Below are 17,745 nucleotides of genomic sequence, written 5' to 3' on the forward strand. Positions count from 1 at the left end.
CTTTAGTACAGACAGGAGCTTACTTACCGAGGAGCCCTTTTTCCTCTTGTTGGCAATTCCCCCAAAGCGGAATTTCAGAGGCCCCACTTTCTTCCCTTTCCCCTTCTTCTTGATCTCTTTGGTGTTCTTAATTTTTTTCCGCACACCGGGACCTGCAGAAACATAGAGGCATTTGCGAGGGAGACCACCTGAATTTCATTACTTCTCCTGAGCCCTAAAATCCCAGGTACTTCTCTCGTTTGAGCATTCAGCAGATATCAAGGTCTCAAGACTTTCCTGGGCTTCTCCCTCCCTCTCCCTCTCCCTCTCTCTCTTTTCTCCAACTTTTTATCAACCTTTTGTTGGCCTTAACAATTCCCCAGCCCTCATTGTTCTATTAATCACAGCTAGCACATTCATTTGCATTCTTCCACCCCATTTTACCCTTTCCCTCCTTGGTTTTGGCTTTCCTGATGGCGGGTGGTGGTGGCAGCAGTTGCTGGGGGCTGAGGGTCAGTGGTGCCGGAGCTATGGCAACGGTTTCGACGGCCGCCGCTATGGCGGCTGCAGCAGCAGCAGCTGAGCTGCCTTTGAAGGGGTTGTTGGCACTGAACTCTCTCCACTTGGCACCCAGAACAGTCATCATCTTGGACATGGGTATTTTGGGGTTCCTTTTGGCAACCAAAGGTCTGGAGAAGAAGCGGAGAGGACCATTAACAGAAATCCGGGAGACCAGTTCAAGCCCACGGACCCACAAACACCAGACCAGATCAAGCCAGGCAGGGAACGGCATTACCTACCTGAGAAACTGGCTGAAGGCCTTGTAGTTTGTCAGCATGTGATAGTCTTCTTCGGAAAAGGCATAGTCCACATCATCCAGACCCCACTCCTCCATGAGCTGAGCCGAGGTCTTGGGCTCCTACAGGAGAGCCAAGAGCTACAGTGAAGCTTCCCCACAAACTTCTGCAACTTCCGAGGCAGAGCTGGGTGAAATGCTTAGCAAACAGCATCACAGAGGAGTCATAGATTTGTAGAGTTGGAAGGGACCATGCAGGAATCCTCCCCACAACCATCTCTGGGTGGGCTTGCACCACCAACCTTCTGGTTAACAGCCAGACACACTAAGCCATTCACAGACATTTCCCCACCACCTTCCCACAGAGTTGCAGCAGGCACACTCACCTGACTGTAGTCATCCTTGTACCCATGGCGTTCTGGTGGCTGCTGATTTAGAAGGGAGGGAGGCATGGTTAGTGCCTCTTCAGAGGGAAGAAAAACACCTTGCAAGCCTACCGTGCTCCATTAAGAAGTTCCATTTGACTTTCTTGGAGCTTCGTGTTTCATGAGGCCTGATCCTGATTAGCTTCAACAATGCTGGGGCATCACAGACCCTTCCCTGGACCTCAAAGAAGCACACACCCCAAAGGTCCTTGGTGGAAACCAAGAAGTTCAAAAGCCCACCCACAGGCCCATTTGCAAGCCACAGGGGCACAGGGAGCCAGCGTAGTGTAGTGGTTTGAGTGGCAGACTAGGAGCTAGGAGACCAGAGTTCAATACCCCCACTTGGCCATGAAGCTCACTGGGTGACCTTGGGGGCCCATCACTGCCTCTCGGTCTAACCCACCTCACAGGGTTGTTGTGGAGATTAAAGGAGGAGTGGGAAGACCATGGTCACCACCTTGACCTCCTTGGAGGAAAAGGCAAATGCAATCAAAATAATGATAACAATTGTTGCCTGTGGTTCTTCCTGGTCACCCTAAGAGATGGCAAGCCTAAGACATAAGCTGCCAGGGATCAGCTCTCGTCATGCCAACACACTTGAGAAGAAAACCATTGCATAGGCTGTCCTAAGATAGGTTTGGGTGCCCATGGCTAACTCAACATCAAATACGCTGGGTCAAGGATGTTCCCATATGGGTACCACGCACACGCAAGTGCATGTGTACACAGAGCCTTAGTCTGTAGTACTAATGTGATGCCCTCTCCTTACCCAGCCCCATCACAGCACCAAGCTGCTGGCTGCCACATCCCAAGATATCTAGAGTTGAGGGTTACTTTTAAGCATCCTTCTTCGTTCTCCTCCTCGTTCTCCTCCTTCTTTTTCCTCTTGGCCTTCTTCTCCTTCTTCTCTTTCAGCTTCTTCTTCTTCTTCTTGTTGGGGGAATAGTCGCTGCCTTCGCTCTCTGATTTCTCTCCTGCTTCCTCTTCGTTTTCGGAGATTTCGTCGTCTTGGTTCCCCTAGATTTCAACAAAAACAAACACGCATGCATGAGTTAAAGGAAGACAGGTCATAAAATTGGATGAGGCAAATTCATGGAGGAGAAGGCTATACATGGCTACTCTGCCTCCACTGTTGGAAGTGGTAATGCTAATGGTTTCTGGTTTCTGGGAGAGTGCTGTTGCACTCAGGTCCTGCTTGCAGGTTTCCCACTGGGGAATCTGAGTGGCCATGGGATGCTGGACTAGATCATAATAATAATAATAATAATAATAATAATAATAATAAATAATAATAATAATAATAATAATAATAATAATAATAATAATAATTTATTTATACCCCACCCTCCCCAGCCAAGGCCGGGCTCAGAGCGGCTAACAAACAATAATAATAAAAATAGATGGGCTACTGGCCTCATCCACCAGGCTGTTCTTACATTCTTATGTTCTTAAGAAAAGAGGCAGAAAGCAGAGAACAGTCAGCTCTCCTGTCAGCAATGGGACTGCTTCACACACACGCAACCCCCTCCTGGGCAGCTTCAAAGGCATGGCTCTGGTTGTTAAGACCGGGAGGCAACTTTCTCTTGTCGTTATTATTGTCATTAGATGCCCTTCAACAGCAGATCCATGGGCAGGTGACAGCCATTTTCAAATTCAGAATGAAAAACAGTTAAAACATATTCTGTTCACAATAATAATCTGTCAAACGTGTGCAGTTAAAGTTTGCTTCTCTGTGTAAAAAGAAAAGAACCACTAGATTACAAAAGAAAAACCTGACCAAGTTGCGGTCAGTGGGTCAATCATTCTAAATATGATCCAAAAAACCAGAGATGGGGAATCCTGGGGGCTCTGGGTGTTGTTAGACTCCCAACTCCCATCACCTCCAGCCAGCATGATCAATGGTCAGGGATACATTTGTGTCATGCAAGCACTTGAAATTGTCTTGAGTGTATACCTTAAATGTAATGTGAAAACAGTCTTATCCGGATGCACAGACTTATGCCATGGATCCAAAAGAGACCGGGATTGCTTGAGAGCAACATTTTTGCAGCTTCCCTTTCCATCTGGCAAAGGTGGCAAGTACATGCTGCACCAAGAGCTGGCAGTCATAAAGCCAGGAAGATTTCAGCACCTTGGACAGGGACAGAAGCCCAGAATCGGGCAGACCCAACTGCATCCCCTGGCACAACTGGAATGCTCTGCATAGGAAGTTACTGCCGCTGCTCCCCTGCCCTGTAAATCCTGAATCCTGTTTGTATTTACAGCTGCTGCACAAGCACCAAAACTGATGTGCAAACATCTGGCCGATTATAAAGGGTCTGGAAGCCTACATGAGACGGTCGAGGGAGTTGGGTATGTTTAGCCTGGAGAAGAGAAGACTGAGAGATGCCATCATAGCCACCTCCAAATATCTTAAGGGCTGCCACGTGGAAGATGGAGCAAGCTTGTTTTCTCGCGCTCTGGAGGGTAGGACCTGAACCAATGGAATCAAATGACAAGAAATGATATTTTGACCAAACATTAGGAGGAAGTTTCTGATGATAAAAACTGTTCTACAGTGGAACCAACTCCCTCAGAAGGTGGTGGACTCTCCTTCATGGGAGCTTTTTGAGCAGGGATTGGATGGCCACCTGTCAGGGATGCTTTAGCTGTGATTTGTGCATTGAAGGGCCTTAGACTAGATGACCCTTAGGGTCCCTTGCAACTCAACAGTTCTATGGTTCTGTAGTCATGATTTCATTCTGCCCAGTGTTCCATGCATGAGTGTCTTGGTTGAAACAACAAATGATGGATTTCCCCCCAGAATGCCACCTTTCCGTCACAGCTTAGCATAGGGGGCAGCAACCTAAGGCCCATGGGCCATAAGCGGCCCATGGGGGTCGTTTAACCAGCCCACGAGCCACCCCTGAACCGAGCCACCTGCTTGGTGAGTCCCCACACGCTGTGCTAAACTGGAAATCGCATCTACACAGATGCAGACGCCAAAAATTGCGTCTGCACAGACACAGACGCTGGAAATCGTGGGGGAGGGGCGCTCACGCATGCACATGATCTGGCCCATGGAAGGAGCTCCACTGGAGTGAACCGGCCCAGGCAAGGTAAACTTTGCCAACCCCTGGCTTAGCATGAATGAGAGAACCTGGGGCGGGGCTATGCAGATAAAAGGGGTGGGGTTCTGCAGATCAGAAGAGCTGGATTCTCAATGGCCTGTGCGGGGGGGGGGGTGAGGAGCTGCCACCAGATGCACAGAGCAAACTCACCAATGACCTGAGAATATCCCTTTACTTTCTCTCAGATTGTGAATAGCACCATCTCCAGCCTGCAAATATTTGAGCATCCCTGGACCAGCTCGCATCATGACCGGATGGATGTTCACGCTTGATATAAGCCCCCAAATCTCAATCTAGGCCCCTCCTGATGTTTTGGACTAGCCTGGGCCCATGGGAGTTATAGTCCAAAGTATCAAGAGGGCACCAGGTTGGGAAAGCTGGACCTAAATCATAGAAACACACAAAGACAGCACTGGCTAATAATTCTGTGTCCTTCAAGTTTTCCATTTAATAACGGGGAAAAGGCGGGGAGAGAGAGAAATCTACTGTTGCTTTTCACTGGCGATATGAACAGTTATAATTTAGGCCTGAATAATTGGTTGCCATGGTAATTTCTGCAGAACTGACTGAAATCCCATCTCTCTCTCTCTCTCTCTCCCTCCCTCCCTGACAAGGACTTCCATCTACATATGTTCAGACTCAAGCAGCAGCCTGGTTGTTTTATGTCAATACATCTCCCTCCTGTTCAGGTTATCCTGTTGAGAGCCCCGGTGGAGAACAATCAGCAAATGCATTTGGCTGCCAAAATGGCAGGCATTGAGACAAATTATCTCTTGCAATCTAGATCTAGAATGAGGATTGGGGGGGGGGCTTCCACAGATACAGATATGCAGATGCAGGGGAGGCAGAGGAGAAATGAGCTCTGCTCTTCTCTCTCTCTCTCTCTCTCTCTCTCTCTCTCTCTCTCTCTCTCTCTCTCTCACACACACACACACACACACACAGAGCACAGGTCACATCTGCAGTGATACATGTATCAAGAAGGGTTTGCGGCTGCAGGGTACAGTACATAATCTACACTATAATTTTTTTTTATTTAAATATTTATGAGCCACCTTGTCAAATAAAATATCGCAAGGCGGTATACAAATGAAAAGCACAACACAAACATCACAAACACATCAGTAAGAGCTTGTTGGCAGAAAAAAAGGAAGAAAAGAAAAATCGGGTACGAAAGGTCTGTCATCTAAAACATCATCTAATATTGAGCAGGAACAGCTCCCACCAAAACTCAACTGGTAAGGAGTTCCACAGGGCAGAGCGCATCACACTAAAAGACTGGAAACCCAAAATCTCCCCATCAGAAGACAGAAGAGCTCATATGCAGGATTTTCTAGGGGCCACTCGCCAGCACCCCCACTTCAAAGGATCTCAGGGTCTTTGCCCAAGACCTACTGCCAACCGTAATTATTATTTTTAATTAACTGTTAATTCATATACTGCTTAAAGTGGCAAGCTAGGCTTCAGAATGGACAGTTCAGAGCCTGACAGATCAGTATAAGGCAGCTATTATCTGTATGCACAAGTCCTGGGTAAGATCAGCTCCTGCTAAAAATGGGCAAAGCCACTTGCATGAAGAAGCATTGCAGGGGGTTGGACTAGATGATCCCTGGGATCCCTTCCAACTCTGCAATTCTATGATTTGATGAACCAGTTTTATACAAAATCAAGCCATTGGTCTGTCTGGCTCAAGATTCTGTCCCCCAGCCTGAGGACCTCAAGATGTTCTTGGACCAAAATCCCCATAATCTCTGACCCCTAGTCATGCTGCCCACCCCATTCTTAGTGAAGAATTGGATAGATGACTGCATGCACCTTCTCCATTCTCCTCCACAAACAGAGGAGCTAAATTCAAAGAAAGAGAAATGGATACTTGGATCCGGCCTGAAGTACCGTTGAGAGGACCAACATCCCTCCCCCCTTGCAACTTGTTGGATCAAAATAAGGATTCGCCCAGCCTAGTGTCCTGTTCTCTGACAGTGTTCAGCCTCTGGGAAGATCACATGCCAAGATTAGTCACTGGATTGTGCCACGGCGATAGCCCAAAGGAGGACCAGATAAACTAGCAAGGTGTTCTGTGTGCTGGTCAGTTTTGCCCATTTCTTTCAACTAGGAAACGTTCCACTCGGTGGCTCATGGAAGCAGCACGCACCTCACATGCAGAAAATCCCCTGGGAGAGTTGAGAAAGACCCCCATCTGAAGCCCAGGAGAGCCAGTATAAGGTCAGTGTTAGCCCACCTCCCTGAACCTCTTGCCCAGCAGATGTTGCTGGACTCCTGACTCCGATCAGCCCCAGCCAACATGACCAATGATCAGGGGTGTTAGGAACTGCAGTCCAGAAACATCTGTAGGGCACCAAGTCCAGGAGGGGTGCCCTAAACTCAGAGCTGCTGCTGAGAATCAGTATCAACAAAGGTTGATGTGTGAACCTCCCCTCCCTCTCCTCCCCCCCCCAAACACACATCGGCTTTGAGAACGGTGTTCTGCGTCACCACCAGGAAGGCGGCCACCACTGTTTCCCCACCCATGTCTTCTTCGTAACAGGTGGGCGAGCCGCTCCCACGCACGTCTGTGCCATCAAGCGATGCAAATTGCTACCAGAATCCGGAGAGGAGAGACAGGCAGACGCAGGAGCCAACACTTCTGCTAATTAGAGCAACACCGCAAATGCTCACCCAAACAAAGGAGGCGTTGCCCGCATGCCCAAGCAGCTTCAGAATCATGAGCAGGAAATCTATACATTCATTTCTGTCGTGGGAGGGTGCATCCTTTTAATTTCGTCCTTGTGTCTTGCAAGAGCATAAAACTCCCAGGGTGAATGTGGGCTTCTCTCTATGTGCATCAGGAGCAGTGACCTCTGGCCTTGCTTAGTCTTTCCTAAGCTGTATAATGTCATTCTGCAGCCAGGACTCTGTACATTTAAAATAATAATACTATTATCATTATTCTGCACAAATTCCAAACATAATTATGTGTCCTTGATGCAAATTAAGGGCATTTGCATTGCTGGGCATAATTTTCATTTCCCTGTAAAGAATGTATGTAGAAAAACATAGGAAGCTGCCTTATATGGAATCAGACCATTGGGCCATCCAGCCCAGTACTGTCTACACTGACTGGCAGCACCTCTCCAGGGTTTCATGATTTATTATGTTTTTGTATATGCTGTAAGCTGCCTGGAGTGACTGAGGAAACCCAGTCAGATGGGCGAGGCACAAATAATAAAATTAAAATTTTCAGGCAAGTGTCTTTTCTCAATGCTAACTGGAGAAGCCAAGGATTGAACTTGTGACCTTCTGTATGCAAGGCAGTTGCTCTACTGCTGAGCTATGGTCTTTCCCCTGTTTAAGGAGGCATCAAAGGCCCTCTGACTCTTGAGAGCCTAATTGCCTTCCAGCTTCCAGGATTTCTTCTCTAGGCATTGTCACATGCTTCCGATCACTTCTTCGCAAGGCTAGAAACTTGCTCTGTTGGAAAACAGAGATGGCCACAAAACTGGGTCCTGCCTGTGCAACCGCGGAGCGCAGGCAGCCCTCCGTCCCGTCATCCCACTCTCTCCAAAAAGCGTCCCCCAAGGTCCTCTCCCCTCCCTCAGATGCACCATCCACAGACAGAGCACGGTTGGTACAGCAGCGAGCTGCCAAGATTTACAGCCAGCCACCAGGGACAAACTGTAAATGAGGTGCTGCAATGCAGCTGGAGTATCACATGGAGGAGAAGGCCCAAGATGCTGGAGAAAACACTTCCGGTAAGGTGGAGAGGATGGGGCAGAAGCAGCCACATCGGGATCCTGCTTTCACGGAGATCTGAATTAATGCACGCAGATAGATCATTTATTACAGTCAAAGACCAGCTCACATAACATAACACAATAAAAACAGCGTTCATAAAGATAAAATATACAATCGGAGCAGATTGCAGCAATAACTCATGAGTTAAAATTGAGATATATACATACACCCGTACAACTGAGATTTGGGCTACCATAAAAATTGACCCTGAGGTGCCCCAAAGGGCAACTTCAGCATTTCCCTAGTAAGCTATTTTATTCTAGAGGATGATCTGTGCCTACAAATCTGGGTGCAGAATCTGGCTACCAGCCAGGTCATCTTATGATCTTTGCCTAAGAGGAGAGAATTAAGTTTAGGCTTGTCTGAAAGCCTCTTCAGCAGAGGATCAATGGTGTCTCTACACATCTCAACATAAAAAGGACATCTAAAAAATATGTGTTTGAGGCTTCCTATTTCCCCTAATGGGAAGGGGCAAAGTCTCTGTACGTACGGGACCCTTCTATAGGAGCCTTCCAGAACCGGTGAAGGCAAGGCCGAGCTTCTAGCAAGAGTAAAAGCCCTTCTTGAATTTCTGGATGTGAGGAAATAGAGATGTGCTGCTGGAGCAGCTATGTATCTCCCATTTTCTATGATTTTATGATCAGGGAACCTTGTACAGTCCTGTTGTCTCTCTATGTCCATGATTCTTTGCCTAACCACAGATCTAGCTTGGCCCAGGCCCATAATTATGAGGGTTTTGTAGTGCATGTATATTCTGTGAACACCTTGACCCTTTCCTCAAACTTCCCTTTTGAAAGCTAATTCTCATGCCAAGAGGTCCAGGACATGCATACATACATCAGCAGCATCTGCTAATACTTTGCAAATCCAGACTGTCACCAGAGGGAGGATATTCTGTCCAGTGGGGCCAGAAAAGGGCAACCAAAATGATCCAGGGGATAGGGATTAAAACCCCCGCCCCTCAAGGAAAGGTTGCAGTGTTTGGGACTTTATAGTTCAGAGACAAGGTGAGTAAGAGGCAACATCACAGAAGCTTTAAAAAAGATGCGTGGCATGGAGAAAATGGACAAAGTTTATCTCCCTCTCACATAACTCTGGAGCTTGTGGACATACAAGGAAGCTGGATGTTGGAAGATTCAGGACAAGTAAAATAAAGTTCTTCATGCAACACCAAATTAAACTATGAAACTCACTCTCACAGGAAGAAGTGATGGCTACCAACTTGGATGGCTTCAGAAGAGGATGAGACAAAATTATCAGAGAATTAGCAGAGAACGTTATCAATGGCTACCAGTCATGATGGCTATGCCTTGCAGAAATGCTTCTGAATATCAGTTGCTAGAATTCACAGGATTTATCGAACCATAGCAGCGTAGAGTTGGAAGGGACCCCAAGGGTCACCATCCAGCCCTCTGCAATGCAGGAATCCTTGACAGATGGCCGTCCAGCCTCTGCTTATAAACCTCCAATAAAGGAGAGCCCAATGAGCTAAATTTGCCATTTGCATCAATTTCAGTGGGTCTACTCTGATTGGGTCTATTGTTGACTACAATCCATTATGGTGCTGAGGCGCCTGCCATGCAATCTTGAGATTGGGGGCCCACCCATGCCTCAGCTTACTATGAACTGTGAATCCCTAGTGACTCCTTTCATTCCCTCTTGCTCTCTACAAATACTGTTCTCCTCCCTAAATTGTAATGTCCACAAGCTGCTGAACTGCAAGCACTGCTTTACAATGACCCAAAGCCCCACATTTCAAAATGCGATTGCATCCTTAAAACTGCATGTGTGCAATTGCAAAATGCATGGATTCTTTGGGGTGGGTTTTTTGTTTTTTGCATATTTGCAAAGAGCACAAGTCTCCCTCTCTGCTGAGACACCTTTCCCATTGCTTTGATCTTGTAGCAGATCTCCTTGCAAGGGAAAGGAGCTGTTATTGTGCACTTTGCGTAACATCAAGCCCTTTCCTTCTCTCAGCTAAACAGCTGAGAGGAGATACACAGGAGGAGACCCAGAGGGCTGGAGGTATGTGTGGCTTTTGGGCCTGAAGGGTCCTCATCGCTGACATAAGCCAATTCAGCATTTCTCAAGTTTATCTCAAGATAAACTGGATAATCATGCAAGTGTGGACCTCTTGCTCCTGCTTTCCTCATCCCAGAAAACCCAAGAAAACCTACCTCCTTCTTCTTCCTCTTGACTTTAGCTGCCTTGTTCTCCTTCAGCTTCTTGGCCTTCTTCTTCTTCTTCTGGGTGTTCACCTGCTCCTCAGGATAAAACTCCTCCAGATCTTCCAGGACTCCATCCTCTTCTTCTAGACCAGGAAGGAAAGGGATCAGTCAATAAACTGGGATCCAGGAAACAGCTGTTTTAGCTGTACACTTAATCAGGCCATTAGAACCTCAACGGCTAACTGCTAGTCCACCCAGCCTTCAATTTGAATTAGCCTGATCCTCTATTCCCTTTTCCCTTTCCTCTTCTATGAAGTAACCCTTTCTGGGACCCCCACATTTAAATTCTTCCCTGGCAATAGTAGGACCAACTTGGCCAGTTAGCCCTGGTCATCATTTGATGTCTACTGACTGGGTTGCTGTCCCCCCCCCCCCATGACCCTGAATTTTATTGATATTGATGCTGCATTTTATGTTGTATTTTATGCTGTTTTATGCTGTTTTTATGTTGCATTTTAATCAATGTTTTATATTTGCTGTTAGCCACCCTAGGCCCGGTTTTTAAACCAGGAAGGGCGAGGTATAAATAAAAATTTATTTATATTAATTATTTATAATGGCTGCCTTTCCCCATACAAACCGACCCGGACACTGAGGCCCTTCTCCATGTGCCTCCTCCGTGAGAGGTCCAGAGGGTGACAATAAGAGAACAGGCCTTTTCATATATTTTTTAATAAATATTTATTAAGGTTTTTACAATATTACAAAATGAAAAAAAGAAAAGAAAAAATACAAAATGAAAATAGTTAAAAACAATTCAATCTTTTCATCACTTATCTTTCATTTACTTGTTTCCCGGACCTCCTCATACCTCCCCTTTTTGTATTCCAGTTCAATTTATTAGTTCAGCAATTCCTTTCCCTCCTTATTTTATCCTGATCTTTAATCGTAATATATTATAACATTAATTTACCTGTTAAAAATCCAATTCTTTTCATATTCTTTTATACCAATACAGCTAGAAACCACTTAACTTCAATCCAGCATCATTCTAACATTCATTAATTTTACAATATTTCTGTAAATAGTCTTTAAATTTCTTCCAATCTTCTTCCACCGACTCTTCTCCCTGGTCTCGGATTCTGCCAGTCATTTCCGCCAGTTCCATGTAGTCCATCAGTTTCATCTGCCATTCTTCCAGAGTGGGTAGATCTTGTGTCTTCCAATACTTTGCAATAAGTATTCTTGCTGCTGTTGTAGCATACATAAATAAAGTTCTGTCCTTCTTTAACACCGATTGGCCGACTATGCCCAGAAGAAAGGCCTCTGGTTTCTTCAAGAAGGTATATTTAATTACCTTTTTTAATTCATTATGAATCATCTCCCAGAAAGCCTTAATCCTTGGGCATGTCCACCATAGGTGAAAGAATGTACCTTCAATTTCCTTACATTTCCAACATTTATTATCGGGCAAATGGTAGATTTTTGCAAGCTTGACTGGGGTCATGTACCACCTGTATATCATTTTCATAATATTCTCTCTTAAGGCATTACATGCCGTAAACTTCATACCTGTGGTCCATAACTGTTCCCAGTCAGCCTGCAATCAAGGGGGGGAAATCACTGTTTTGATGCTCAAATTATAATCCTTTTCCAACGCCTTTTAAAGCTTCCACTTTCAAGTTCATTGCTTTACTCCATTTACAAGAACGGAAGGCAGACTTCCTGTTTATGCCTCTCCGCTTCGGTGCCAAATTATTCATAAAATTTGTAAAGTTCCTTTAATTCCGAAGTTAGCCTACTCACGGATAGTTGTTTTACAGCCAAATTGTCCCAGGAAAAAGGCAGCGCTCTCCGGTAACAGCTGCGCGGCTTCGCTCCACGGAAGAAGCAATTGACTCACAGCACCGCGCCACTTCCCCGCTCCGCTCCGGAGCCCGTTGCCGGGCTCCTTTGCCAATTGGGGGGGGCGCAAACGGTGCCCGCCGAGTCCCACGGTCACAGGCTTCACCTGCCTGTGATTTTTGAAGGGTCCCCGCTGAGAACAGGCCTTTTCAGTGGTGGCTCCCTGCTTGTGGAATGCTCTTCCTATGGAGGCTCACCTGGTGTCATCATAACATACTTTGAGGTGCTAGGCAAAACCATTTCTTTTTCCCCAGGCCTTTGGCTGTGCTAGCCTCCAGCACAATATTGATTCTGCCCGTTATGTCTCTAGATGATTCATGACTAGGGACTTGACTTCTTAGCATCAGCCTTAGTGCGAGCGGGTCATTCTGCTGCTTGTCTGCATCAGGAATGATTGGCCCACCCACTCATTTGCCAGTGCAAATGCAGCAGAGGAGGCCAGGTCCAGAAAGGGGACTCATTCAGAGATGCAGTAGGGGTGCTCCTCTGAGGCTGCATTATTCTGACTCACTGTAGTTAGAGTGTGTGGCTCCAACACTCTCTCATACACACACACAGCCAGCAAATATGAAAGAAAAAAAACAGTTCAAAACCTGCAAATACATTGCCAACCTCACAGGGCTGTTGTAGGAATCATGGGGCCAATGCTAAGGCATGCCTTGAACAAGGTCCACAATGTGCCTAGTGCAGCCCTTGCTGAAGTTAAGGTGATATGAGTTTTGTCAGCGCCTGCATAGGAGACCACCCCATGTATGCCGACTTTGATTGAACAAAGGCAGGTTATAAATAGGTGCAAAGTGCTGTTACAGTTCTGGTGCAGCAGGTGGCCTTCAGTCACAGGTTCAGGTGAGCTTGTGATAAAGTATTCCAGCATCCTTTTCTCACAGTGACCAGTCAAATGACCCAATGGGCAAGCCACAAGCAGGATCTGAGCACAATATCACTCTCCACTCCTGCGGTTTCCAGCAACTGTCAGGAAGTTCTTCCTCATGTTTAGTTGGAATCTCCTTGCTTGTCCATTGGTTCAAGTTGTAGCCTCTGGAACAGCAGAAAACAAGTTTGCTCCATCTTCCATGTGGCAGATATTTGAAATGGCTATTATATTTGAAGGTGGCCATTTGTCCCTTCCCAAAACATTCTTCAAGGGCAGCCCTATGAAGAGTGAGTGCCTTATAGTAATCTAAGCTGGATCTTGCCAAGGTAATAGTCACAGTCGCTTTCACTGGATATCCAGGATCAGCATTTGGATCCAGCAATTATAACCCATATTCTTAAGGGGGAGTGCAACCCCCTCCCAAGCATATTGCATGACTAACCCTGCCTCTGCCCTTAAGGATACTATCTCTCAGCCTCAGAGCCACCATCTGCATTATGGGGACAACAACACTGACCTACTTTACAGGGTTGTTGTCAAGATTACTGGCAGAAGCACTTGAAAATGAGAGGCTTGAAAGTATGTGTGTTCCTGCAGCAACATTGCAGAAGTACAGTGGTACCTCAGGTTACATACGTTTCAGGTTACATACGCTTCAGGTTACAGACTCCGTTAACCCAGAAATATTGCTTCAGGTTAAGAACTTTGCTTCAGGATGAGAACAGAAATTGTGCTCCAGCGGCGCAGCAGCAGTAGAAGGAGGCCCCATTAGCTAAAGTGGTGCTTCAGGTTAAGAACAGTTTCAGGTTAAGTACGGACCTCCGGAACAAATTAAGTACTTAACCCGAGGTACCACTGTATTTCTAGTGCAGGGGGTGCAGGACTTCAGAGGTTCCCCCGTAACTCAAAAACCCCTCCCCATAAAACAGGACAAATTTTGCCAACTGTTGAAGTGTTAGCTCATTAAGGAACTTTTTTCTTCAAGCAGCTTGAAGCAGAAAAGGAAACATTATTAGGCAAAGCACCCAAAGACCAAGCAAATGGATAACCATATTATTTATTAGCATCCTTTGGAGACCATTATGGTAACCTCTTAAAACTAGCAAGGCAAGCTTCCAGGTCACTAAGACAGGAGTGAACAGCTGAGAACCCACCTAGTAAAGGTACCCCTGCCCGTACGGGCCAGTCGTGACCGACTCTAGGGTTGCGCGTTCATCTCGCTCAAGAGGCCGGGAGCCGGCGCTGTCCGAAGACACTTCCGGGTCACGTGGCCAGCGTGACGAAGCTGCATCTGGTGAGCCAGCAGCAGCGCCGCACACGGAAACGCCGTTTACCTTCCCGCTAGAAAGCGGTCCCTATTTATCTACTTGCACTCAGGGGTGCTTTTGAACTGCTAGGTGGGCAGGAGCTGGGACCGAAAGACAGGAGCTCACCCCGCCGCGTGGGGATTCAAACCGCCGACCTTTCAGTCAGCAAGTCCTAGGCACTGTGGTTTAACCCACAGCGCCACCCGCGGTCCCAGGAGTGAACAGCTGAGAACCCACCTAGTGGACTTTGCTAATTAAGTTTCAGAGTTCACTATAACGTCAGTAAGTAGCAACAGCAGTGAGCATCTTTGGCAGTTTCCGAAGAGGCCTAGAGACAAATGGACTGAGGATATATTCAGCATCATCTTAGAGCCAAGTGGGGCCCTCCCCATTCCTCAGAAGGAAACCCCAGGACACGAGAAATTTATAAAAGTTTATAAAATTTATAATTTATAAAATTTATAGAAGTTTATAAAACTATGCATGTCAGAGAGAAAGTGGCCAGAGAGAAGTATAAAACTATGCATGTCAGAGAGAAAGTGGCCAGAGAGAAGTTTTCCTCCCTATTTCAAAACACTAGAAGTCATCCAATAAAGCTGAATGTTAGAAGGTTCAGGACCGATAAAATAAAGTCCTTCTTCAGGCAGTGCATTGTTGAACTGTGGAACTCACTCCCACATGAGGCAGGGATGGCCACCAACTTGAATGGTCTTAAAAGAGGATTAGGGGGGGAAATATCTGGAAGAGAAGGCTATTGACTGCTACTAGCCACAATGGCCCCTTCATGGATCACTGCCTTGCTGTGGCGAAGGTGCTTGAAGAACTCAAAGAAGCTATGAACTATGCTGAGCAGGGCACCCAAGATGAACAGGTCATAGTGGAGAGTTTTGACCAAACGTGATCCACCTGGAGGAGGAACCGGCAAGCCACTCCAGTATCCCTGCCAAGAAAACTCCATGGACAAAGACAACAGGCATATAAAAGTTATGACGCTGGAAGATGAGCCCCTCAGGTCAGAAGGCGTCCAACATGCTACTGGGGAAGAGCGGAGGACAAGTACAAGTAGATCCAGAGTTGATGAAGCGGCTGGGCTAAAGCCGAAAGGACGTTCAGTTGCAGATATGCCTGGAAGCGAAAGGAAAGTCCAATGCTGTAAAGAAAAATATTGCATAGGAACCTGGAATGTAAGAACCATGAACCTAGGTAAGTTGGATGTGGTCAAAAATGAGATGGCAGGAATAAATATTGACATCCTGGGCATCAGTGAACTAAAATGGACAGGAATGGGCGAATTCAGTTCGGATGACCATCATATCTACTACTGTGGGCAAGAAACCCACAAAAGAAATGGAATGGCCCTCATAGTCAACAAAAGAGTGGCGAAAGCAGTACTGGGATGCAATCTCAAAAATTATAGAATGATCTCGATACGAATCCAAGGCAGACCTTTTAACATAACAGTAATCCAAGTTTATGCACCAACTACTGGTGCTGAAGAAACTGAAATTGACCAATTCTATGAGGACTTACAACACCTTATAGAAGTGACACCAAAGAAGGATGTTCTTCTCATTATAGCGGATTGGAATGCTAAAGTAGGGAATCAAGAGATAAAAGGAACAACTGGCAAGTTTGGCCTTGGAGAGCAAAATGAAGCAGGGCAAAGGCTAATAGAGGTCTGTCAAGAGAACAAGCTGGTCATCACAAACACGCTTTTCCAACAACACAGGAGACGACTCTACACGTGGGCAGCATCGAAATCAGATTGATTATATTCTCTGCAGCCAAAGATGGAGAAGCTCAATACAGTCAGCAAAAACAAGACCTGGAGCTGACTGTGGCTCAGATCATCAGCTTCTTATAGCAAAATTCAAGCTTAAACTGAAGAAAGTAGGAAAAACCACTGGGCCGGTAAGATACAATCTAAATCAAATCCACACAGTGGAGGTGAGGAACAGGTTTACGGATTTAGATTTGCTAGACAGAGTGCCTGAAGAACTATGGATGGAGGCTCACAACATTATACAGGAGGCAGCAACGAAAACCATCCCAATGAAAAGGAAATGCAAGAAAGCAAAGTGGCTGTCCAATGAGGCCTTACAAATAGCGGGGGGCGGGGAGAAGGCAAGCAAAATGCGAGGGAGATAGAGAAAGATACAGGAAATTGAATGCAGATTTCCAAAAAATAGCAAGGAGAGACAAGAAGGTCTACTTAAACGAGCAATGCAAAGAAATAGAGCAAAACAACAGAATGGGAAGAACCAGAGATCTGTTCAAGAAAATTGGAGATATGAAAGGAACATTTCGTTTAAAGATTGCCATAATAAAGGACAAAAGTGGTAAGGACCTAACAGAAGCAGAAGACATCAAGAAGAGGTGGCAAGAATGCACAGAGGAATTATACCAGAAAGATATGGATGTATCGTACACCCCAGGTAGTGGGGTTGCTGAGCTTGAGCCAGACATCCTGGAGAGTGAAGTCAAATAAATAACAAGGCCAGTGGAAGTGATGGTATTCCAGCTGAACTATTTAAAATTTTAAAAGATGGTGCTGTTAAGGTGCTACACTCAATATGCCAGCAAGTTTGGAAAACTCAGCAGTGGCCAGAGGATTGGAGATCAGTCTACATCCCAATCCCAAAGAAGGGCAGTGCTAAAGAATGCTCCAACTACCGCACAATTGCACTCATTTCACATGCTAGCAAGGTTATGCTTAAAATTCTACAAGGAAGGCTCAAGCAGTATGTGGACCGAGAACTCCCAGAAGTGCAAGCTGGATTTAGAAGAGGCAGAGGAACCAGAGACCAAATTGCAAACATGCGCTGGATTATGGAGAAAGCTAGAGAGTTCTAGAAAGACATCTACTTCTGCTTCATTGACTATGCAAAAGCCTTTGACTGTGTCAACCACAGCAAACTATGGCAAGTTCTTAAAGAAATGGGAGTGCCTGATCACCTCATCTGTCTCCTGAGAAATCTCTATGTGGGACAAGAAGCTACAGTTAGGACTGGATATGGAACAACTGATTGGTTCAAAATTGGGAAAGGAGTACGACAAGGCTGTATATTGTCTCCCTGGTTATTTAACTTATATGCAGAATTCATCATGCGAAAGGCTTGGCTGGATGAATCCCTAGCCGGAATTAAGATTGCTGGAAGAAATATCAACAACCTCAGATATGCAGATAACACAACCTTGATGGCAGAAAGTGAGGAGGAATTAAAGAACCTTTTATTGAGGGTGAAAGAGGAGAGCACAAAATATGGTCTGAAGCTCAACATCAAAAAAACGAAGATCATGGCCACTGGTCCCATCACCTCCTGGCAAATAGAAGGGGAAGAAATGGAGGCAGTGAGAGATTTTACTTTCTTGGGCTCCATGATCACTGC

The 17,745-nt window shown here is 46.0% G+C and overlaps 1 protein-coding gene across 6 annotated transcripts in view; it reads right to left on the reverse strand.

Annotated features, from left to right (window-relative positions):
* CHD5 (chromodomain helicase DNA binding protein 5) overlaps positions 1-17,745 on the reverse strand; it is a 70,954-nt gene that overhangs the window by 51,154 nt on the left and 2,055 nt on the right. For 5 of the 6 annotated variants that reach the window (XM_053400409.1, XM_053400406.1, XM_053400407.1 and 2 more), the window contains exons 2-7: positions 10,280-10,413; positions 2,035-2,217; positions 1,162-1,203; positions 780-898; positions 424-668; positions 28-152 (exon numbers count right to left, since the gene is read on the reverse strand). In XM_053400409.1, the coding sequence (XP_053256384.1) occupies positions 28-152; positions 424-668; positions 780-898; positions 1,162-1,203; positions 2,035-2,217; positions 10,280-10,413 (848 nt within the window). The remainder of the gene's footprint in view (positions 1-27; positions 153-423; positions 669-779; positions 899-1,161; positions 1,204-2,034; positions 2,218-10,279; positions 10,414-17,745) is intronic. The other variant, XM_053400405.1, reaches the window with a different exon arrangement.

The sequence above is a fragment of the Podarcis raffonei genome, chromosome 8 (assembly GCF_027172205.1).
Source record: "Podarcis raffonei isolate rPodRaf1 chromosome 8, rPodRaf1.pri, whole genome shotgun sequence".
NCBI lineage: Eukaryota > Metazoa > Chordata > Lepidosauria > Squamata > Lacertidae > Podarcis > Podarcis raffonei.